Source organism: Dryas octopetala, chromosome 2, assembly GCF_963921425.1.
Source record: "Dryas octopetala chromosome 2, drDryOcto1.1, whole genome shotgun sequence".
NCBI classification, from domain to species: Eukaryota; Viridiplantae; Streptophyta; class Magnoliopsida; order Rosales; family Rosaceae; genus Dryas; species Dryas octopetala.
Genome location: NC_141367.1, coordinates 20,174,463 through 20,198,126, shown reverse-complemented (window position 1 = coordinate 20,198,126; position 23,664 = coordinate 20,174,463). Strand labels below are relative to the sequence as shown.

The 23,664-nt window shown below is 34.1% G+C and overlaps 2 protein-coding genes across 2 annotated transcripts; both read right to left on the bottom strand.

Moving 5' to 3' along the window:
* Nucleotides 1-9,092: 9,092 nt before the first annotated feature.
* LOC147293907 (AT-hook motif nuclear-localized protein 20-like) lies at nucleotides 9,093-19,586 on the bottom strand. Its single transcript, XM_086231144.1, has 3 exons — nucleotides 19,502-19,586; nucleotides 10,222-10,315; nucleotides 9,093-9,951 (listed from the first exon to the last, which is right to left on the bottom strand). The coding sequence occupies exons 1-3, from the start codon at nucleotides 19,584-19,586 to the stop codon at nucleotides 9,093-9,095; spliced, it is 1,038 nt and encodes a 345-aa protein (XP_086087270.1).
* Nucleotides 18,793-23,053, bottom strand: ATBET12 (Target SNARE coiled-coil domain protein). The gene is made up of 6 exons (XM_086232649.1): nucleotides 22,923-23,053; nucleotides 21,665-21,809; nucleotides 20,884-20,940; nucleotides 20,730-20,789; nucleotides 20,542-20,627; nucleotides 18,793-19,719 (listed from the first exon to the last, which is right to left on the bottom strand). The coding sequence occupies exons 1-6, from the start codon at nucleotides 22,934-22,936 to the stop codon at nucleotides 19,692-19,694; spliced, it is 390 nt and encodes a 129-aa protein (XP_086088775.1). The 5' UTR covers nucleotides 22,937-23,053; the 3' UTR covers nucleotides 18,793-19,691.
* Between the last annotated feature and the right edge of the window lie 611 nt (nucleotides 23,054-23,664).

Genomic DNA, 23,664 nt, shown 5'->3' with positions numbered 1-23,664 from the left:
ATTAACATTTACTTCTCTCAAAGAGTTTTTTTAGGTGGTAAAGAAAACCTTCATGAACTACTTCTTTATTGGATCCAAAATTTTAATGTAAACTCTAAGTGTCTCTACCCACAACCATACTTATCAGGTAAATTCGAATGTTTTTCACCCGTTAGACTCAAAATAGTTGAAACAATTCCAAAGTTTGGAGGTGAGTTGTTTTTATATATGCTGTTTATTATCAAAATAATCTATATGGTTCCTTGATCAGGGAGTACTTTTTCATGAATTACTCATGCATACGATCTTATCCTCAATTGAAGTGTTTGTAAGCATACTGGCACTTATGGGCCAAATGATCCTCTGCTCTTGGGCCAAGCACGATTGCACACCCCACGACCCATTCATGGCCAAACAGCTAAATAAGAAAAAGGGAAATCAGTGACCAAAAAAAACAAAAGAAAAAGCAAGTACGTGAGACATTCGAATCTACTTAGCAACTTCTAAATCATTCCCTATTCATTTAGTGACAAACAGGTAACAACCAAATATTTCCTATAATGTCAAAAAATTAGTCCTTAATTATATTAAACAAATACAAAGATTTACGACTATTATAACCAATCATCTTGTATATAGCGGTTAGATGATTGATTAACTAATGAAAACTGTTTACAAAAGACAACCTTGGTCTCCTCAATAAATAATGTAATTGTCAAATAAGACCTGGACATCAAATATAACATATACAATAATCACAAGTCTCCAAACCAAAGTTGGTAGCAACGTATATTATATGCCTCTGCCGGCCTCAACTGGACCAGCTCTATGTCCTTATTTGCTTGTAGACTGTTTCAAACCTTTTTATGGTTGTTTTTTTTGGTCAATCCTTTTTATGTCTTGAACTTTGAAAGAAGAGAAATAGTCATGAGTCATGGTCGGTAGAAATGAGATAGACTGAGAAAACCGTGCTCTCACAATTAACAAGCATCAATATACAATATTGCAATATATATGATGATTCCTGTATGACAAAACATTACAATCATTATCGTTCTTGAGTTAATTTCTTTGTAAATTTAATTTGTTTGGAGAAATTGAAGTACTCAATTGTCTTTCGTATAATCGAACAAAACATGTATAATACGTACATAATTTTTTTTTGAAAAGTCTGCAAACAAAGAGAATAATTTTTCAAAAGTACATGTAATTAAGTACATACATATATATATGCGCAATACATGAAATACTAACAAGAAAATGAAAATTGAAAAGAAGAGAAACAAAAGGTAGAAGGAACAAACTCGGTTGGTGCAAAAACGTTTTTACAATTTCACCTTTCTTTTGTATTCCATAAGAAGGGAAGGGTAAGAATGAAACTCTCACCATGAGCGTGGCCCCACAGGGCCACAATTCTACTCTTATTTTTGAGAAATATTTTTATGTGACTACAATATTACGTACTCTAGTATTACCAATTTATTAAGGCGGAAAAATGTTTTTGGTCCCTGTGTTTTACTCTGAAAACATATTTGGTCATTGTAATTTTAAAACTTTATATTTGGTTTCCGTGTTTAATGTTATTTGCAATATGAGAACAATTTTAACAAACTCCAATTTTAAATTTTTGTTTGAAAATCAAATTGAATATATCATACATGATTTTTTTGAGTAAAATTTCAAAGTTTAAACAAGTTATTAGATTTAATTTGAAAAAAAATTTCATGTTGATTACAAAATGTCCTCAAATAACAAATAATATAAAACATAATGATCAAATACAGAGTTTTGAAACCACAAGGACAAAATATGTTTTCGGAGTAAAACACAAGAACCAAAATTGTTTTTTTTTTCCTTCATTAAAATTATAAACTTGTGCAATAATTAATATATAAACTATAAATTCTAAACAATATTCTTAAAAACTATACATGTTTAAGTGAATTGGCAGTAAAACGTCTGGATGAGTTGTGCTATTACAACTAAGGGTGGGTCGGTGTCGGTAACTGACCCAAACAACCATTACAGTCTTTCAATACCGACATCAGCGGAAGCGCTCAAGACGGACCGCTGCCGAACCGATTTTAGTTGGTTAATGACTTTTCGGGTTTGGTTGGGCTCGGAAGGGTGTCGGTTTTGGTTTAGATTTTTGGGCTTTCGAGGGGGCAGTGTCCAAGCCGTTTTCGACGCCAACAATGGTGGCACGGTTCGGTTTGACCACCGAAACTGACTTTCACCCGATAACGACCAAACCGATCGGTTTGGAGTTGGTTCAAAATCGTTTCAGTGTGGTTTTTTGGTTAAAAATGCCATCCCTAATTACAACACCCAAAAACAATTTCCTTATTTCTTTTTCTTTTTATTTTGATTTTTATACAAAAATCCCCCGTATTTGACGGGAGGGAAACAGAGCGCAGATTTGTAGGGACTGCAGAGTTCATAAATATGCCACGGGTAAGAATCCGAATTAATAGACCGGTCAAACAGATCCGTTTTTTCTTGGCACCAAAACAGATCCGTTTTAACTCCCCACAGGAAAGATGAAGAAGAGAGTGGATATGGATCCCACCATCCTTGTCCTCTTCATTTTGTCATTTTCTCCCACTTTTTATTTGTTTTTTTTGTTGGCCACTTCTCTTTTGATGATCTCTTGAAAGTTGAAGCAAATTTGATTATTCTATTAATTATTTAGTTAGTAAATACTTGAAGCATTTCATCAATGAATTCCATAATTTTCATTAGGCCATTCTCATCTTGGGTTTAGATATATAGGACTAAACCATTCTTGTATAAAGCTTATGAAATAATCGAAAGGGTGTGTTTCTTGTTCTAGCTCTTCTATTGAGTTACTGGATATTAACGACGTTAATATTTCGACCAAAAAAAAAAATGACATTAATATAAACTATGAGGTGTTTGTAGAGGAGCATACATTTTCATCGATGGATCATGTTTTAGAGAAATTATTGTGTGTGATCGTAACACACGTGACATGATGACGTGGTGTTACTAATCCACTCAAATTATAACACGTGTATAATAATTAATTTCTAAAACCCTAAAATCTAGGAAAAACCCTAAAATCTATGAAAAACCCCTTAAAATCGTCCACGTGCTATAATTTGAGTGGATTGGTAACACCACCTTATTATACCACATAGTATTACGGTCACATACAATAATTTTTTCATGTTCTGAGACTCTGATCGAAATTAAAAGGCATACCATTCAATCCATATATAGTGACCATATACAAAAGTTGTTTTGTGTTTATTAATTTATTCTAACATTAATTATCCCAATCTATCCAAAATCTGCTTTTTATTTCCAATTGGGTAGTGCTAGCTAGATATACCATGTACCTTGGTACCATCTAGTGTACTATCTCTCTAATAGAGGTGAGACCCACCAATACAAATGAGGTTCAACTCTATTAAAGAAATGGTACACTAGATAATACCAAAACATGGTATCCCTAACATTTTCCTTTCCAATTTTGAGAAGATTATTGTCAGATAATTACCTAGTATATTCAAAAATGGATTTCAAGCTAATACCCTTATCTACATGTAGTCTCATCTTCCCCAACAAGAAATAAGTGGGAATTGAAGGTGAGATTTTGAACGCAAGACTTCCTAGAACTATAACTCTATTACCATGTCAAAGATCTACTCTAAAAGCTTAAGTTAATTATTACATTTTTGGCTCCAAGTCTTTGTAATAAATTATTTATATATATATATTTTGGTTAAGAAGAGGTTAAGGAAGGAAGGGTAGTTGAATTTCGCCTTGCATTTGATGTAAGAATATTAAATGCTCACTACTACTACTAGGAGCAATTCTCTAATGCGGAATGAAAGTTGCTGAATTTGTGCAGAATGTGAGAGAGTGTTCAAACTCTCATTGGCGTTATAACACCGAGCGTTTCAGCACTTTCTCACATTCCGAAAAAATCCCGTATCAAATTTTTCCTACTACTAGAACTTCAACTCCTACACAAATTTTCCATTATTTCTTATCAGAAAAAAAAAAAAAAAAGTACTATTTTCATTCCCAAAAATTATTAGGAACATGCATTAATGAAGTGATTAATAATCGCCTTACTTAATTCTTGGACGTCTTCAAGGGTACATGGAGTGAAGCGAACTGGCTGTAGGAATTGATGCTTTGTTATAGTGACCATCCATGGGACCTATAATTAAAATTAGCTATAAATATTATTGAATCTTGATTACAGAGCCTAATTAATGATGATAATATTCATATCAACACATTGTACTGGTAAAGAAACTTGTTTTCAACAACTAGCTAGCTCATGATCTCTTTTTGTTGTAAAGTTGCCTTTTCACTCTCAAGAAAAGGCTAATGAATTTGATTGGGTTTTTGAAAGAAAAATTAGGTTAAACTACAGTTGATTCGTTGGATGGAAGGTCTGGCGTGTACTCCATGACAGGGTGTAGATGAGTGTACTGAAATAATTTCAGCATCAAGCCAACATGTTGTTTAATTTCTCGTGTGATGTCGATATCTGTTGCAGCCCCCACCATCCAATCGTAGTTAGATTATAATAATTTCACTGACTTTAATATAGAAGGTTTTAATTAATGGGTGGTCTACAATTCATTAATGCAAACTTAGTGGATTCTCCTTCAAAATATAATTAAATGGCTTTTCGCAGTCTCATAGATGTACATATAATTACTATTATATATTTAGTTGCTGTTGCAAGTGGTCATGTGCTTACACTGAGAAAGGCAATTGGAACAAAGGGAGAATATATTTATTTTATTAATTAATTGGTTTTAATTAGATGAGGATTCTTAAAATATTAAGAGAGGTAGTAATTATTGAAGCAAGGGGGTCCATTAATTGGCATTGCGACTTTAGCATTTGAATGTTGTATCCAAGTTGCTAATAATTTTGTATTAGGGGTTTTAAACTACAACACGTGAATCCATGTGAAGGGGGTCCTCCCTGTTGCTACAAATCTAGGATCCTTTGAGTGTTGGGTGGAAAATCCTAAAAAGGTGGTTGATTAGTTGATTAAATTACTGTGACAAGTTTAATTATGTTTTATTCTACTTTGATTAACTTTAGAAATCCTTTCCGGCACTAGAAATTACTTTGACTGGTAAAGATTGCTATTCAATTCAATGGAAGCTAGCTAGTTCAGTGCATTCATTGTTTTTTTTTTTGTGGCCATGATTTTCTATTTTTGTGGCCTCATTTACAAAAAAAAAAAAAAAAAGATGCAGTATAATTTATACTTCAAATATATTTAAAGCTATCCATTGAAGATTTTCAAGAGTAATATATCCACATAATATGATTTCTCCTTTAATTTAATATTCTGTCATGAACAGCACTTAAATAGGGATGATAATTATTTTTTCCTGTCAAATAGGAATATCCCACAGGTCTCTGCAGCAACAGATCGATTACCTATACACCCCCTATATCTTGTTACTTAACTAATTACTTGTTTAACTTTACTTTAGAAATATAACGACCAAAAAAAAAAACTTTAGAAATATAAATATTAGTAGGAACAATAATCTTGTTTGAGTGAATTAATAGTAGACACCATCTCTCTTAAGCTCATGATCTCATACGAAGTGGATAGGGGTGTAAACGAGCCGAGCCAAGCCGAATACCACCGTGCTCAAGCTTGGCTTGTTTTAAATTTTTCAAGCTTGATTTTGGCTTGACTTGTTTCTTATACGAGCCGAACTCGAACTCGCTAAAAAAATTGAACCCGATACGAATTCGAGCTGTATCGAGCTTATTCACATAATTTTATCAAAGATATTTTATTAGTTATTATTTTTTTAAAAATATTAATTTCTATCAAACATTTTTTTCTTGAAAGCATTATAATATGTTAATTTAACTTAGAATTAATATATATTTTTAATTAAATTAGATAGGCATCAAAGACTTTTTTAAAACACCATATAGATGAATATGGTTTTCCTGAAATACAATTGTACCAAATAATTTCATCGAAACATTGATAACTTATAACATTTGCAAAAATTCTCACTAAAAAAGAGACGTAAGGTAGTAGAAGTCTTCCAACCAAATAATACAAAAACAAAGTAGGAAATAAAAAATAGCAAGTCCTCATATAAGCTATGAAAAATGAGGTATGAAACATATAAATTAGAAAATACGAGCTGCTCACGAGCTTTCTGAGTCGAACATATTAAAGCTCAAGCTTGGCTTGTTTCTTAAACAAGCGAGCTTCAGCTTGGTTTTTTTTTTTTTTTTTTTGAACCGAGATTAAACGAACCAAGCTCGATACGAACTCGAGTTGTATCGAGCCAATTTACAGCCCTAAGTGGATCCATTACATTATCATAACTATATATATAAGTTATAAAGTATGAGTAAAAGAATAAGGAAATATACATATATATATATATTACCATATACGTTAATTAAACAATTAATTAATATTGTGCCTTGGACCTATATACTAATGTCCACCCCTCTTCTCCCCATCCACATATGACATCTCCCCATCCACATATGACATATCTAGCATTGACAAAGAGCTGCACAACATGTCAACATCGCTTATGTGCTAGTGAAAATTAAGAGCACATTTTTAGCTACATATATCTGTGATCAAGTAAAAAAGATTTACCTTCTTTTTATCCATTTTCTTGGCAATCAGTGAAACAATTAGAAAGGCTGTTTCCCTTCACAAATTGCGTATATCGAAGATGATGAAAGGTGAAAGAAGTGGACCGAGTGAAGTGCATGGATAGTTCAATACTTCAATGTATATATATACTTTACTTTTTTCCTATTTCTTTTTATTTAATTTACTTACATTCTTTATTGTTTTCACTTTTACCAAAGGCATAACATGGATTGTTAATATTTGATTCTGCATGCTATTATTTAATTGGTTTGGTTATCCACTTCTGAAACGTACAATATATATAGATTTTCATCAATACATTTAATTAATAGATTCTGAAAGAACCTGAATGTTTTATTTTGTGAGAACTATGAATTTGAAGCAAGAACCAGAAAGCAAGCATTAATTAACCTACAAGTCAGATATCTCCCTTTTCAGGGATTGTTTAAGTTTATATATATGAAGAACTCTCATACTTTTTGCATTTTTCTTTTTCTTCTTTAAGTATATATGGAGTGGTGTAATAACTAATAAGTAGGATCAATATGGAAATAATGAAATTGCACTCCAATAATCAATATTAGTTTTGCTTTAAAGAATTCCAATAAAATTAATTATGGTGTATATATAGGGAAGAAAAGTAATTTGAACTCTCTCACAACATTAATTAGTATGTATTTGTAATAACTTATTTTTAGTTTCCATAACCGACATCTTGTTTGACAAGGAATATAATTTTAATTTATTTATTTATTATATTTTATTGTGGAATGGGAACTCGAACTTAATTAAGACCTTTTTAATATTGGGAATAAAAATATCATTAGATGTTCACCCAAAAAAAAAAAATCATTAGATCAATAGTTAGTAATTAATCAATTTCAATTTCTTCAAATAAGTACAATATTCAAAAAAATGAATTAACTAATTAACATACATATCGCACAACATTCACCAAGCCAAATTAAAAATGTGAGACATAGTAGCCAACATTCCTAATTGGGACAAGAAGAATGCATGTCTCACAAATATATACTTGAAGTGTGCATTTCTTTCTCTCTAAAAATATTCGGAAGTAAAAAATAATTAGAAGAAATATAGTTAATTACATCATCCCGGCCACTTCTTCCAATACTAAATATATATTTATATATATTTTACTTAATGACGTTTTAAATAAGTATTGTATTTTTTTTTTTTTTTTGAGAAACAGTATTGTATTGTTTAATTATCATATATACATGCTGCAAGCACACACAAAACTTATGCAGATCGAGAGTCTAGTATATTTGATTTGAACCGGAGGCCTTTAAAAATGATTTTGATTCATCGATTAGCTCAAACTTTGGAGTTTGGACACATTTTGACAATTTCCTCTTGCTTATTTCATTTCTTGTCATAGATTATATATAGAAAGAGATAAATACTACAATATTGAGATAGATTACTTAATCAAAGAAAAGCATGCCCACGCGTACGTCACATTAAATTGGAAAACAAATGTAATATAATCCCCTATCAACTACACCTGAAGATCATAAAGTCAAAAATAGACCTAGAGATCATGATCATTGAATTCTTCTTGGTGAAACAGAGAAGTTATGTACGTAGTTGTTATTTTATTTACAAAAGGAAAAAGCAATTAATTAAAAACACTCTTTAATTTTTCCTCACACTCATAAGAGTTTCTCTGAAGAAATGGCCACCAAGTGTTTGGAAACTTTGAAATTAATTTGCTCATAAACAGAGACATCAATGGAAATCTAGCTGCACTACTGGATACATATGTGAGTTCAGTTCATTACATGACCAACCCTAGTTATCATTCATCTGATATGAAACACCAGATCGAATCACAAGTTAGGTCACAAATTTGAGGTGTAAGATTTAAGATCAGAAAAGGTTAAGAGTAGTTAGCAGAAAACCCAATTAAAACTTTTCAAGGCTGATCATGCCTCTTCAATTATTTACTATATCTTCCATGTCCAATCCATCATATCATCAGGTAAACTATATTATAAATCATTGGCACATATATTAAAAAAAAACTAAAAAATTGAACTAAAATTCCCCACCAAGCAAATTAAAGAAGATGAAAAATTAATACATGAGCTAGCAGATCGATCATGATCAAGAATTATAGTAACTAAATGAAAGGTCAGAAACCAATTACAAAAGACATTATTAATTCTCCTTTTCATTGCACAAACTGGATTAAAAGGCAGCAGCAAACAGCTCAAAGAAAAGAAACTAGCTAGCTCTATAATTTTATAACATCCACAATACCCCAACCCAAGTTGCTCTCTTCTTAATTCACATCTCTATCTTGTTTCTAATTTATATATAAAATTTGAGTACAACAAAATGGAAGATTGTATCAATTGATGATCATGAAATCAATAATCAATCCCCCACCTTGATCCTCCTATCTCCTCCTCAATTTCAAGCTTCAGCTTCTCTATAGTTAGTAAGGATGCCGTGAATTATGAGCCCAAGCATAAGCCTCGTGCCCCATCTGCCCACCATTTGGGATCAGATTTGGTGGCAGCTGACTGTAAATGGGCAGTGATGAAGGGTCTGGAAGCTGCCCGGCCTGCAACTGGGCCCCACTGCTTCCACCTCCAGGTGGGGAGCTGCCGGAAGCGCCGCCGTGGCCTCCTCCACTGCCCGCCTCCTCATCTTCCTCAAGAGGCAGTCTCTCATACGTGGCATTGGCAAAAGTGGCCGCCACCACCATGACAGGTCCAGCTGCCACAAGTGACCCAACAACACTGCCCCCAACCACCTGCCCCTGACCGCCCGCTAGGTACACGGTGAGCCCGGTCGAGCCTGGTGGGGCCGGTCCGGGCAGGAAAGCTCCGCTTAGAGATAAAATCTCAAAGCGGCCGTGAAGGGCAACCACGGCCCCAGGGGCGGCGGGTTGTCTGAGGGTGACGTTGGCCACGGATCCGCTTCCGCTGAGCACGCAGACGCCTCTCTGGCGCCTGCGTGCGAATTGAGCAACACTCTCTGCCACGTCAGCACCACCGGCCACCTCCATGACGTGGCTTCGGAGGGAGTTGGGGCTGTCCCGGGTGACGAAGATAGGCGGTTTGGGCTTGTTTTTGGATCCGGGAGGGCGGCCTCTGGGTCTACGAGATCCAATCTCGACTGCGCCCTCTTTGGGCTCGTCTTCTCCATGGTCTCTATCTTCGTCACCGCCGCTGCTTCTGCCGCTGTTGTTTTCGTTCATGGAAATCTCGAGGTCGCGTTTGCTCAGCGCTGGGGAATTGGTGGCTGCCGGGTCCAGCCCCAGCTGACCGCTCCACCACGGATTCGCCAGACTAGCAATTGTATGTCAAATTCTGGGAATTATAATCAACAAGAAGCAGAGAAGATCGATCACTCTCCTAGCTAGCTAACTAGCTATTCACTTGTTCCACAATTAGAGATCAACAAGTCAAAGCCACATATAATCATATATATATGTATGTATAGCTCACCAAGAAAAAAGGAAAGCAAGGTTGTATAACCTAATAATTAATATGGGCAGAACAGAAAGAAGCTAGCTAGAAAGATGAGTAGCAGTTGGAGGAGAACTGAGAACAGACTACGTATTCCATTCAATTACAGATGATGAGGAGATCAGACGACCCTTGATCTTAATGGACAGAATATGGAACAGATGCAAAACCCTTAACTGCGCCCCTGGATAGAATAATCAACAACAAAGAAGAAAGAAAGCAAAGAGAATATATAAAATTAAGAAAGCACAGAAAGAAAGAAAGATTGAAATGAAATTTAAGAGTATATTTTTATAAAAGAAGTGAAAAGAGAAAGAAAAAAAAAAGGGAAAAGAAACAGAAGATGCAATAAATTCCAAACGAGGTGTTGTGATATGGGTTTGAATTTTTCTTGCTTGATTGTGTGTTGTGGGGGTGGTGATCGAGTGTGTGTGAGAGTGTGTATAATAAGCTTTGGGTTGAAGGCTTTGGTAAATAATTAAGGTCTCCTCGATCCTCTTGGGACTTTTTAGGGTTTTGTGGGGTCGCGTGCGCGTGGGGAGGTGGGGATCACGTCGTTTTCTGCTGGGGTCCAACATATCAGCCTATGTCTATGTGTTTATGTGTTTATGTGTCTATGTGGTCTTTGTCTCTGTGTGTGCGTGTGCATCACAGTGTGAGAGAGAGAGAGAGAGAGAGAGAGAGAGAGAGAGAGAGAGAGAGAGAGAGAGAGAGAGATCGAGATAAGCTGGAGAGGACTATGAGTCTGTGACTGAGACGACCTGGTGAATGGTGATGGGCTGGTATTAGTATATATTACTAGACACCAGTACTACCAGTTGCCCACAACCTTTCTATCTACCCACAACCTGTTGCTGCTGTTTTTCTCTCTTTTTTGGCTTTAACGTACGTACACTCTATTTTTTTTTTTCCTTAAGTGGACTTTACCCAGGTATTCTAATTAGAGAGAGACAGAGAAAAGAAACAAGGCACCATTCAAGTTTTTCTTGTGAATTAATAAAACTATTCATTAATTAGGACAACATTTACTAACGGTTATGTAGACTGTACGTTAGTCAAGACTTGACATGAAATTGAGATAAAAGTTGTTCTCTCAAGAGCATTAGCCAAAGTAGCATATATGGGGTAGGGTGGGATATATATATATATATATATATAAATGGTATATTCTAGGCATGAATTAAATTTCGAAAATTTGAAATTTCCATCTTTTTTAGGTTTCGAAATATAACTGAAACAAAATTATCGAAATTTTGTTAAAAGTTTCAATTATTTTAGTTTAAATTTCCAACGAAATAAAAAATTCTTTCAAAATTTTATTAAAAATTTTCACATTTTTTAACACTCGAAATCCGAAATTTAATTCATTAATTCTAGGTTGAATTCCTTTCTAACAATAAATAAATGGTAGGAAAATTGATTGTATGTTGTGGCTCGAGGCAATCTATGAATAAGAATATAGAATACTCGATAGTTTATGATATATAAGATGAGAGTGATTTAAATAATATCAATGTCATTAATTTGCGATAAAATTTCACACATGATGATTCATTGTACTTTCCTAAGCTCTATTGGTTATTTGGCCCTAATTGAATAAGTCCAGAATAATTAGTAGTGAGCTAACATAAACGACTTTCATAAAATTTCATCTAGCCACTAGAGAGAAAAATCTCAAATTTTTGTCTGCGAAAGCTCATGATTTAGTTGTCTTTGTGATTTATGTGGTTTAGTTATTTTAGTTTTTTCGAGTCCCTCTCTTAATCGAGGATTTGACTAGGGTTTCACCATAAACTCTAATTTAGTTTTGGTTGTTAAGTCACTTTCTTGATCTAGGGTTTTCTCAAGCTATCAATCGAAGGAAATTTTTGTTAGTTAATAGTTTTTTTTCAAAGTTAGTTTGGAGGGTGCTTTTATGTTCCCGCAACTGGGTCTGAAGGTGTTGGTGTTGTTTTTCAGGACAGTCACGGGGAGATGTGGTGGTGATTGCCCATCCTCTTTTTGACATCTCTTCATCCCAGCAAGTTGAGACTCTGACAATCATTTGCGGGCTAAAATTGTTTCAATGCAAGTGTTGAAACTGTGATTTTTAAGTCGGATGTTTAAGCTATCATCAATCGATTTATGAGTCTAGTGGAGGATCTTGCATCAAATAGGCATCCTATGAATGAGGCAAAGAGGTTTTGGCGTCTATTTAATAGTTCTACATGTGGTTATATTATCAAGTTGCATATGCACTTGCTAGTTTTTCTTTGAATTGTAGTGATTTTCATTCATGATGTTCCTCCTTAATTGGAACCTCTTCTCCATACTACTATGCAATGTCAATTTATTTAATAAATTATGCTTTGGCGATAAAAAAAAATAAAATAATATATATATATATATATATATATATATATATTAGCAAAAGGCCATATGATGTCTCCTCAGATGTAGATGTACTGATTTAGAACCATCGAAGATAATAGTAGTTAAAAATGCACATTCTAATACTATGGTAATGAGATATATAACAACCATCCCAATTAATTGTCAGTCGTACTGGTAGTAATTGAAGCTAAGGTTATGGTCAAAATCTAGAAGTAGGTGCAAAGCATGACAGGATGCTGCTGGCAGCAAGTTTGTAGTGACGTACACCAGGTTGGAAGCAGTACTACCGAGGTTCAGTTGAACAATTAATTAATAAGAATTAGTATCACTACCTTGAACGTTCCAGGGAACCGAAAAGAAACAGGTAGGTCCGTTGAAGCCTACCCCAAGCATGTAGCTCTCGCGAGTCTTTCGGCTATAGAACAATCAGTGCCGTCTTGTCTGCAATCTGGGTTCCGTGAGTTGATCGCCAACGCGGTTAAACGTCCGGAACTAATAAGCACCATGCAGGTTCACTGATCACTTATGATAAACTTCCCCTTCCTTTTAGCTTGAATAGAACACAGAATGAGAGTGAGACTCCCTCGAAAGGAGTCGAACGGTATACTTCAATCTTTAATGGACAACGGGGAAAGGGGGGCGCAGGGGGTACTCCCCCGCAAGCCAAGCGATTTTCCTTCTAGAAAGAATGTTGCTAACTTCTAAACAAAGGGAAAGGAAAAATCTTAATTGTCCTAAGGGGAGAGAGTGATCCACGGGTGTGGAGCACGAACGCAGGAAGAAGGAGTCTTTCTTACTCTAAAAAGTAACCAATGGATTACCATTAAATTGTCTTTATAGTGGGAGTGAGGGAATGGAAAAGAGGCTTATAGGGGTCACCACTCCCCGTCCTACAATCAACTCGAACGTTCCAGGGAACCGAAAAGAAACAGGTAGGTCCGTTGAAGCCTACCCCAAGCATGTAGCTCTCGCGAGTCTTTCGGCTATAGAACAATCAATGCGCCACACCCGTGGCTCACTCTCTCCCTTTCAGTTTTCATCTCGTGAAATCAAGGATTTCCATCAAGAATATAAGCAAGACACATTGGGTCATTCGGTCACTCCCTCGTATACGCACAAAAAAAAAAAAACTAAATTTGAAATGGATCATTGTAAGACTAATGATTAGAGAATTATTGGTAAGAAGGTTGGAAAAAATTTTAATGTTCAATTAATCATGCAAGTTGAAGTTTTATATTCAAAAATTGAACCTAAGCTATACCTATATGGCGTAGTAAGCAATAATTAATTGTTCTTATGAGCTAGTTAGGAGTAGGACAGAAAAATTAAATATGGATATTAGTTAAAGTTGTGGATACTGTTGGTGGAGGAAGTTTGGGGAGGGAGAGAGAAGGGGACAGAGGCATAGGGAGTGTTGAAAGGAGAACGAGAATTAAGGAATTGGCATGTCCTCAAGTGCATATATGTTTTCATAAGCTTGTGAGTTCTGAGGTGATAGAGATCGGAATCTAATATTGTTTCAATTGATTATTTGATATGTTTAATTAATTTAGACAATTGTAAACTAAGATCATTAACATGTGGCATATATATACGAGCCAGCCATTTGTGTATATTAAAGAAGAGGAGAGAACAATGAATAATAATACAATTTGCATAGAGATATTGGAATTTGATATCTAAAGTTAGATTTTTTTAAAAAAAAAATGTTTAATTTATTGATGACAATGATATGAGATATCCAACAAAAGAACAAATGAAAAATACATGGTGGAGCATCCGAGGTGCACTTTAACTTTCATTATGGTGACTATATATATTGGAAATGATCGATATGGACTTCCCAGGAGCTTTGGCAGTACTATAGTACTCTCTGCCCACAACAAGACCTCTAATCTGCAGTCCCATGTATGATATATCATATATGGGCACTATAAGTATAACATAGAGGTTGATATATCATGGTTACTATTGTAGCACCATTATTGCTATTAATTTTGTCCACACTCGATCTACACTAAACTTATATTGAACTCATTCTACGCGTAGAGAAATATATAGAGAGGTGTAGTTTTACTTTACAAACCAACAAATATTCTAAGCATAAGAATTAGAGGTTTTGAACTTAGAATTTCATACAAGGAGCTAGAATTTTAATATCGTTACACAATCACTTAATTTTAAAATTTAAACTATTAATTAAAAATTGGACCAAAAATGTGTGTCAAAGCTAACATAAGTATGGGAAAACTCTCCCCTCTTCAATTTTGTCTCCCTACAACCCACCGCATAAGCAAATACTGCAGCATATATTTTTGCTGCTTCCTATTTTGAGCATATAATATGAGTGTGACATGCAAGGATGACTAAGTGCATGTTCCACCGAAGCATTTATGGATGTGAGAGATGTTAATTGATTTTGATAGGAGAGCAGACAGAAGGCTCAATTGAATGGTTGATGGACCATTATGTTGATTAGATCGTAAACAACCAAAGGATAAACAATCTATCACCTATTTCTAATTATTTGTAAATGATGGTTCAAATTTGAAACAGGATATAAATATGCATAATCTAATTAACGAGATTACGCATATTAATTGATCACATTATGTGAAAGTGGGAATTTACACATTACAATAATTTGTTACAATTAATCATTAGTTGACACATCAAATGCAATATAATGTGATTAAAGAATGTAACAAGTTTATTAAACCGCGTTGCATGCTAATTAAACTTCAATTACCATATACTCTGTTGACAATAACTTTTGATTAAGGACTTTTGTTGGCTTAATTACCATATGCCTCTTCTTGATTTGATATTGCCACAAAAGACTTTCGTGGCCTATATGTTACTTTTTTGGTGTGATGGCCCTGTAGTTCCATTGATCCCTACCAAAGTCAATTCCATCTACAGTCTACTGCTGCCATTTTCACCACTTGAATGATCTTCTATTTGTATTGGATTATTTCCCCGCTTACAGCAAATTGATGTAGAATGTTAACAAAAAAAACTTAATTAAATCCCATACCCTACAAAATTAAAGATATAGTACTTTTTTATGGATGTGCACTCTTGTCAGTGGGGGCCAAGAAGGGCGCGCATCACCACCTTATTAGCTCCTTCATTTGGGGTCATACACCTAATCTCTTTTGGCCCTATACCTAAATCACTTTCTTGGAATACTAGCAGTCAGAAAACAACAAAGCTTTAAGTGCATTTACATTTATTAATTATAGAGTCAATTTTAAGTTGATTCACGAATTATAAAATATTTTAAATTTTCTCATTAACTATAGGGTTCATTTTAAGTTGGTCCACGAATTATAAAATATTTCAAATTTCCCCATTAACTATAGGGTTTATTTCAAGTTGGTCCATGAACTAACAAAAAACATATAAAATAGTTGACAAAATCGGGTTGACAAAAAAACTGAACCGAATCGAATTATTTATATTTTATAATATATTTTATATTATATAAAAGTTATATATATTTAATAAGATGTAAGGTGTTTTTTTGCACATGTTGGGGTTCGAACCCATGACCTTGTGAGGAGAGTCAAAGTATGAATTTCCACTACACCACTTAATTAACCACTTATAAAATTCAAGTACATATAATATATTTATAGGAATACTGATACTTGAAATATAATAATTTATAAAATTAAATATATTTTATATATCATTCCTTTTTTTAAAGATATTATTTTAGGTCTCTATTTAAATATTATCATTGCAAAAAGTCTAAAAATTTTATTAGTTTATATTTTATATAATTTATAGTTTCTATATTGTAAACATATTACTAAAAGTCTAAAACTATAATTTATAATTTATATACTAAAATTATTAGAGTATAGGGTTAATTTTTAAGGTATAAGGTATAAGGTTTCAGATTTTATGGTTTAGTATATAAGGTTATGATGTAAATACCAATTATAATTTTATAAATTATTATATTTCAAGTATCAATATGCCTATAAATATATTGCATATACTTAAATATCATAAGTGACTAAATGGCGTAGTGGGAATTCACACTTTCACTCTTCATGGGTTCAAACCCAGCATGTTCCAAAAACACCTTATACCTTTTTTATTCAAAATATATAACTTTTATATAATAAAAAAAAATATATATAAATAATTCGGTTTGGTTCAATTTTTTTGTCAACCCGGTTTTGTCTACTATTATGTATGTTTTTTGTTAGTTCGTGGATCAACTTGAAATGAACCCTATAATTACTGGGGAAATTTGAAATGTGTTATAGTTCGTGGACCAACTTGAAATGAACCCTATAGTTAATGAGGAAATTTGAAATATTTTATAGTTCGTAGACTAATTTAAAATGGACCCTATAATTGATGGATATAAATGTACTTTAGCCAAAAACAAATCAGCTCATTAAGCACTTAATGAGCTCATTAATTTATTTTTTTCTCGTCTAACCAGCTGTACCGGACACTAATTGGCCTTTAAAAAGGGAAAATGTTTAGAGCCGAATTGGAAAATTCAGAAATTCTAGGGTACCAAAGGGACCATGCAATGATTGAGTTGCAATGCAGGGTTTAATGCCTCAGTACCCTTGCATTGCTTGTTCCAAAACTCAGCGTATTAAGGAGCTAATTACAGTAATCCAGTGTAAGCCATCAGTTTTCTAAATTGCTAATGATGTTTAGTATTTTTGGACCATGCATGCAGTGGTAGGGAGAGAAAGAGGTCTTCATGTTTGAGAGCAAATTTGCTCACCACCTTAGTTAGGTGGCACCCATGATAGGTGGGTGAGCAAATTTGCTCACTTCATGTTTAGGTACTTTTTTATTCTTTTGGTTTTGAGTTGGGGAAGAAAAAAAGGGTTGACACTTGAGACTTGAGGGTGAGACAAAGGGCACAGTCTGACCCCAAAAAAAAAAAGGCTTAATTATCGATTTACCACCCAAAACTGTAACTCATTCCCACTTTGCCACCTGAAAGTTTTTTGTCCCAGATTACCACCTGTAACTTACATCCGTGTCTCATTTTACCTTGTTCCGTCAACAATTCCGTTAAAAATGATGACATGGCCGTTAATGATGACGTGGCACGCTGGATGTGCGCCACGTGTCACATCTTTCATGTATTTTCTGATTTTTTTTTGTTTTTCTATTTTTATAAACTTTGAAAATTAATTAAAAATAGCTCCGAACTTAGAAAAATACACGGAAAATTTCTACTGACTTGTCTTAACTAGTACTAATTTACTATGGGTTCAAAATGCCAATTTTCCCTCTAAAAATTTCCAGAAAATTTGGATAGTCCAAATTTATTTTTAGAAAATTAAAATACTTTAAACTCTTTGGAAATTAATAGGATAATCTCCCAAACTCCAAAAAATATGAGGTCTGCACCGTTAGTCTTCTGAAAACTAACAATACCTTTCTCGTAAACACTTGCTACCCAAAAGACCTTTCAGTCTTTGAGGAAAATAAATTTCCCTATAAAACAAATTCTAGAATTTCTGTAAAGTCTCGAAATAATTTTCTAAAACAGGCTTTTGGTAATTTCCAAAATATTTTTGAGAATTTTTCCAAGAGTTTACAAAAATTCTAGAATTTATTTAATAGAGGGAAATTTATTTTAATTTTTTAGAAATAAATTTGGACTTTCTATTTTTTTTTTTTGGAAATTTTTAGAGGGCAAATTGGTAATTTAACCTTATAGTAAATTAGTGTTAGTCAAGACGAGTCCGTAGGAATTTTCTGTGTATTATTCTAAGTTCGAAGCTATATTTAATTAATTTTTAAAGTTTATAAAAATATAAAAATTAAAAAAATTCAAAAATAAAAGCAAAGATGTGACACGTGGCGCACATCCAGCGCCCCACTTTAGCATTAACTGCCATGTCATCATTTTTAACGGAATTATTGACAGAACAAGGTAAAATGGGACACAGATGTAAGTTACAGGTGGTAATCTAGGACAAAAAATCTTTCAGGTGGCAAAGTAGAAATGAGTTATAATTTTGGGTGGTAAATCAATAATTAAGCCAAAAAAAAAAAAAGGGTACAGAGAAACTACCTTCCCAATGAAAAAGTTAAGGAAAGTGACTGTATTTATCAAAAGTTCAAAACTATGTCATACTATTTGTTTAGAAGGGCCCTGAAGTTTTGGGCCTTCCTTTTTCAAAAAACAAGGGGTCACAATGCTGACCTTTTCTGTGTCTTGTATATACCCAGAATCAATGTTATATTTATCGGAATAAAATTCATAGGGTGGCCACCAAAGGAGCTGTTTTGAGATCCAAGCATAGGCTAGGCACGAACCAAGTTTACTTAAGACATCACGTCTATAATTAGCTTCAATGATTTTCTAATAAAATAACCCAAATCCAAATATGGCTTACTGGACATTAATCTAAGTGACATGGTGACAAGTTTCAGAGCCTAGAGTAGGTTGCACCCATTTTCCACATGCTCAAAACCTCAGGAAAATCACCAAGCGACTACAAAATCTGAAGTCCATCCAGTAGAGCTCTCCCGTTAGCCCAAAAAGCTATAGGGAGAGCGTATACGAGGGAGTGACCGAATGACCCAATGTGTCTTGTTTATATTCTTGATTGAAATCCTTGATTTCACGAGATAAAAACTAAAAGAGAGAGAGTGAGCCACGGCTTGTCTGCAATCTGGGGTTCCGTGAGTTGATCGCCACGCGGTTAAACGTCCGGAACTAATAAGCACCATGCAGGTTCACTGATCACTTATGATAAACTTCCCCTTCCAAGTCAACTCTTTGACTAAACTATGTATGTATGAATGGACGGATATTTCCTTATGCTTTATGATCAGTTTGCATGATGCGTAAAGTCTAGACCATTGTTTTCAACTAGAAAATGAGCTGAGATCAAGGCAGCCATGCATAAGTACCGAATAGTGTAAAGTTTTTAAATGTAAAGCAAGAAACAAATGTCCCTTCTGTGCTATTTGTACAACGCAACACGCAGCTCACCTCCAGCTGCTGGCCAATTTCCAGCATAACATCTATATTGAGAAACGAATTCCAGCTGCTGCTCTGCTTTGAAATCATTTTTCATGTGCGTTTGAGGGAGACAGATTTGGGACCCATGATGTTACTGCATATGGCCCAAAACTTGCCACTTAATAAAAAATTTGATAAAATGAGCTTCTATAATTCTGGTTCAACCATGCACGAAGTATCTGCGAATCCTGCAAACAAAAGGCAAAGAAACATCAACCGCACAATTTGATCAACCAATCAAGACTGCAGACGTATACCATTATGTTGATAAAAGTTAAAGCCACCCTGTGTTGATCCTCACCCCATGTATGGATGATTAGGAGAGACTGCTAATGAAGTCTAAAATGACATGAAAGCCGTCCAGATAAGAAGACTGAAACCCCATGGCTAAAAAAAAGAAGACTGAAACACAGGTACAGGGTTGAAAATCCAATCCCAAACCAAAGCGAAAGAAAGAAGAAACAGGGCAAAAGACTCCCAAGTCATTCAGTGCAAACTGCAAAGTTATGATACAGGTTCAAGTCCCAGTTGAATATAAGGACACTGGTAAAGTTTTTCAGTTTTAGCCTTCAAAGATTCTTGTAGACTCCCTATTCATTCGGTGCATGTGGCCCAACCATCACAAATGCCTTTTTCTCTTGTTCTCTTTGATTATTGTTACCCTCTCCCTTTGAATGATTATCCTCATTCCCAAATCAATCTATCTTACCATATGATGATACACATCCATTCCCAATTTCAATCTTAGATCATAATAATAAATAATAAATATTCCATATTCATCTTAACATCTGCATCTCACCCCCTCCCCCCCCCCCCCCCAAAAAAAAAAAAAACTTCATCTACTCGTAATATTTTTGGTCTCTGTCTGCCTTTGATATATGTTCCATCAGTCAAAAGCATAAACATCTCTATCAGAGTGCAGTTCACAATTTTTTGAGGTCTAGATACCCTTCCTCATTAAAATAAAAAGCATTGATGTTGCAAGCATATGACATAATGAAATTTACCTAATGAGGAAGTATATTATTAAGAAGGAAACCACAAAAAATGCCACAAGTGTACACATTCTTCGGCTTGATTTTTTCTCGAATACCTACATAGCAAACATCACTTCTCAGCCAATTTCACATAAATGAGAAAATAAATAAAAGAAAAAGACAAAAAGAAGTTAGTATAGCAGATCTAGTTTAGGTACCATCTTAAACCGATCCATTGTTCCAGACATTATACCCCTTGCTGCATCCATGTCATTGCCCTGGTTTTACAGCATAACCAAATAATTTAAAAATTACTTAAAACAAAAAAACAGTTTAATAGGGAGTGCATGTTAACAACTGTGACAAGCATACCATTCGGTCAAGCAAACGATTATGACTCTCCACCTCTTCATGTATGTCACCTGTTAACTGTCAATAAAATCATAAACTTCAGGTCATTTTTCATTCCTTCATTTATTTTTTTTAAATCCTTCGTCTAGGCAAGTACAACATTTTTCATTTTGTAATATTTAAACCATGATCAACCAAAACCCCACCCTTTACCATCTGCACTAATATATTAATCAAGTGCAACTCCCACTTCACTTTCAATAGAACGACAACTTCTAGCATCAGATGTGTATACGGTATACATATGCATGAACATGTATTGTGTTCAAATACATTATGGTAGATAATAATGATGTTGACATACAAAACTGACAACTCTGATACACTGGGTGGCCTAGCAGTTGACTACAGTTCATCTTGAGTAACCTGACAGAAAAGGCAATCTGAAAACAGGTCATATTTCCCTGAAACCTGTCATGCTTATGGAAGCTTGCTTATGCATCAGGCATGCTGTTTGTAAGAATTCTAGTTATATTTATACCATTCACAGGAAAGTATGTAATGATGAATGTTCTACTTCCACTCCTAAACAGATACACTGTAATTCCAAGTTATACATTCACCAGATGATGGATACAGCACATACACACTGTCTAAAGGAGCAGAGCACATACCAACTTTACAATGTCGTAGAAAAGGAATTCATGTTTAATGGCATATAAGAATATAATATCTTATTGAAAATAGGGTTCACATCAACAATTGAATGGTTGGTAAGGAGATCTTCTTATATAATACTCACTCTTTTTAGAAAAACAACTCTGTCTTGCAAACTTTGTACAGCTTTGTCATTGTCATTCTCACTAACGTCGGAGTATGAGGAGGAGGCCCTAAGACCACCTTCTTCAAGGCCATCTAAAAGAGCCGATCTGGAGGCTCGGTGCTCCCTACAAAAAGAGTGAACAGATTCAGTCTTAAGCAAACGTACTTTATTGTAATATACCTGTCAAACCACAAGAATATGACTACGAAATGAACTAATACTTACTATGACAGATTATTTGGCAATGCAATATTGTTTAAAAAAGTAGTACTTCCGCTTAATGTAAAAACAAAACTAACAAGTTGATAAACACATATTAGTACTACTACTACAAAAAGAAACATGAAGTATGTAAAAGTTATGGGCTATGAATGCTTGAATCAAGTACCAACATTCTTTATGCCTAAATCCAAACTGAATCATCAAATACAATTAATGGTATATTCTATTCACCTCTTGCCTCATGGTTATCCTTGTAAGAGTAAGAGTAAGGAGAAAAAAGATCAAGGACAGAAGAAATCCAAAGTGTAAGTTAAATCTGCTCAACATTAACACAGAGAACACAAATCTGAGGGATCAGTGTCTCGAAGAATGATGACAAATTAAAACTTTCAAAAGTTCACTCCAGTGTTTATGCCATCATGCAAATCAACACCTGATCCTTTTTTAACAAATTTCATTTAAACTAATCCAGACTATAACTCAATGCTGATATAACATCTGGTTCAACTAATTCAAGACTATAAAACCCATATCTCGAAAATCCTAAACAAATGCGTAAAAAGCATTTTCCTTGCAACTTTCACTGAGAATTTAAATTGGCATTCCAACAATCCTATTTCAAACTTGTAAAGATATTTAATTTAATCTAAATTCCCACACTAAAATCCATCATAGAAATTAATCACATCAAAGAACATAACCTGCATTTTCAATTTACAACGATTAAGGCTTCGGATACCAACAGTCGCAGATTGAGCTCATGCTTAGTGATAATCAAAAGATTTAAATAAAAAATTTGGAAATCAATAGCCAAATCCACAATGCAACAATTGCGTCCAGCGTCCAGCTAAAGTGTATAAAATTAAATCTCTGAACAAATTATTTACTAAACATTAACTCCGATCGCCAAAACAAAATCCTAAAATTGTTTAGGTCCAAGATCTTATCATACATAGAAGATATAATAAAAATAATAATAATGTATGCGAATGTATAGATTCTATAGAATACGAACCTTCTGTAACTCATTGCTTGCAATATTCACAAATTCGGCGTCGTTTTACGGTAACACGATATCTGGTGATGAAGAGTTTAAGAGTTAAACTTTCAACTGATTGATGCTTCCGTCAGGGAAATCAGGGAGAAGCGAAGAGGAGCTGAATGGCAGTTAATGGTGGTCTGCTGCTTTCTTGGACCACATGCTGGGCTTTGTCTAGTTCTTTAGGCCCACTGACCCAAATTCCTTTAAGCCCAACAGGACTCTCAAATTCAAAATCAATCAATGTATCATCCAAATTTTAACGCTTTTGAATTTTTGATGCTTTATTACTTGTAGAGTTGTAGGAGTGAGCATTTAACCGATTAAACAAAGTAAATCAAACAATTTGGAGCGTTTTGATTCAGCATTGACACTCAAAATGAATTATTGATTCATAAATCAAACCAAACTACCATTTGGGGTTTGGTCATCACTTTGAACCATTTGTAAACCTATTTGTAAACTGCTTAAACCAAACCCAATAGAAATATTTTAATATTATTATTATCATGTGTCAACACATTGATCCGAATTCTCTGTTTGTTTGTCCTTGACTTTTAATTATAGTCGTGTATTTCTTATTTAAGAATAGGCTTTATTATACTTTACTAACCTGAACTTTGAGCTCAATCTCACTTCATTACTTAAAAAAAAAAATTGTCTCAATTTACTACTTGAATTCAAAATTTGTTGCAATGTACCATCTCTGGCTCATTTT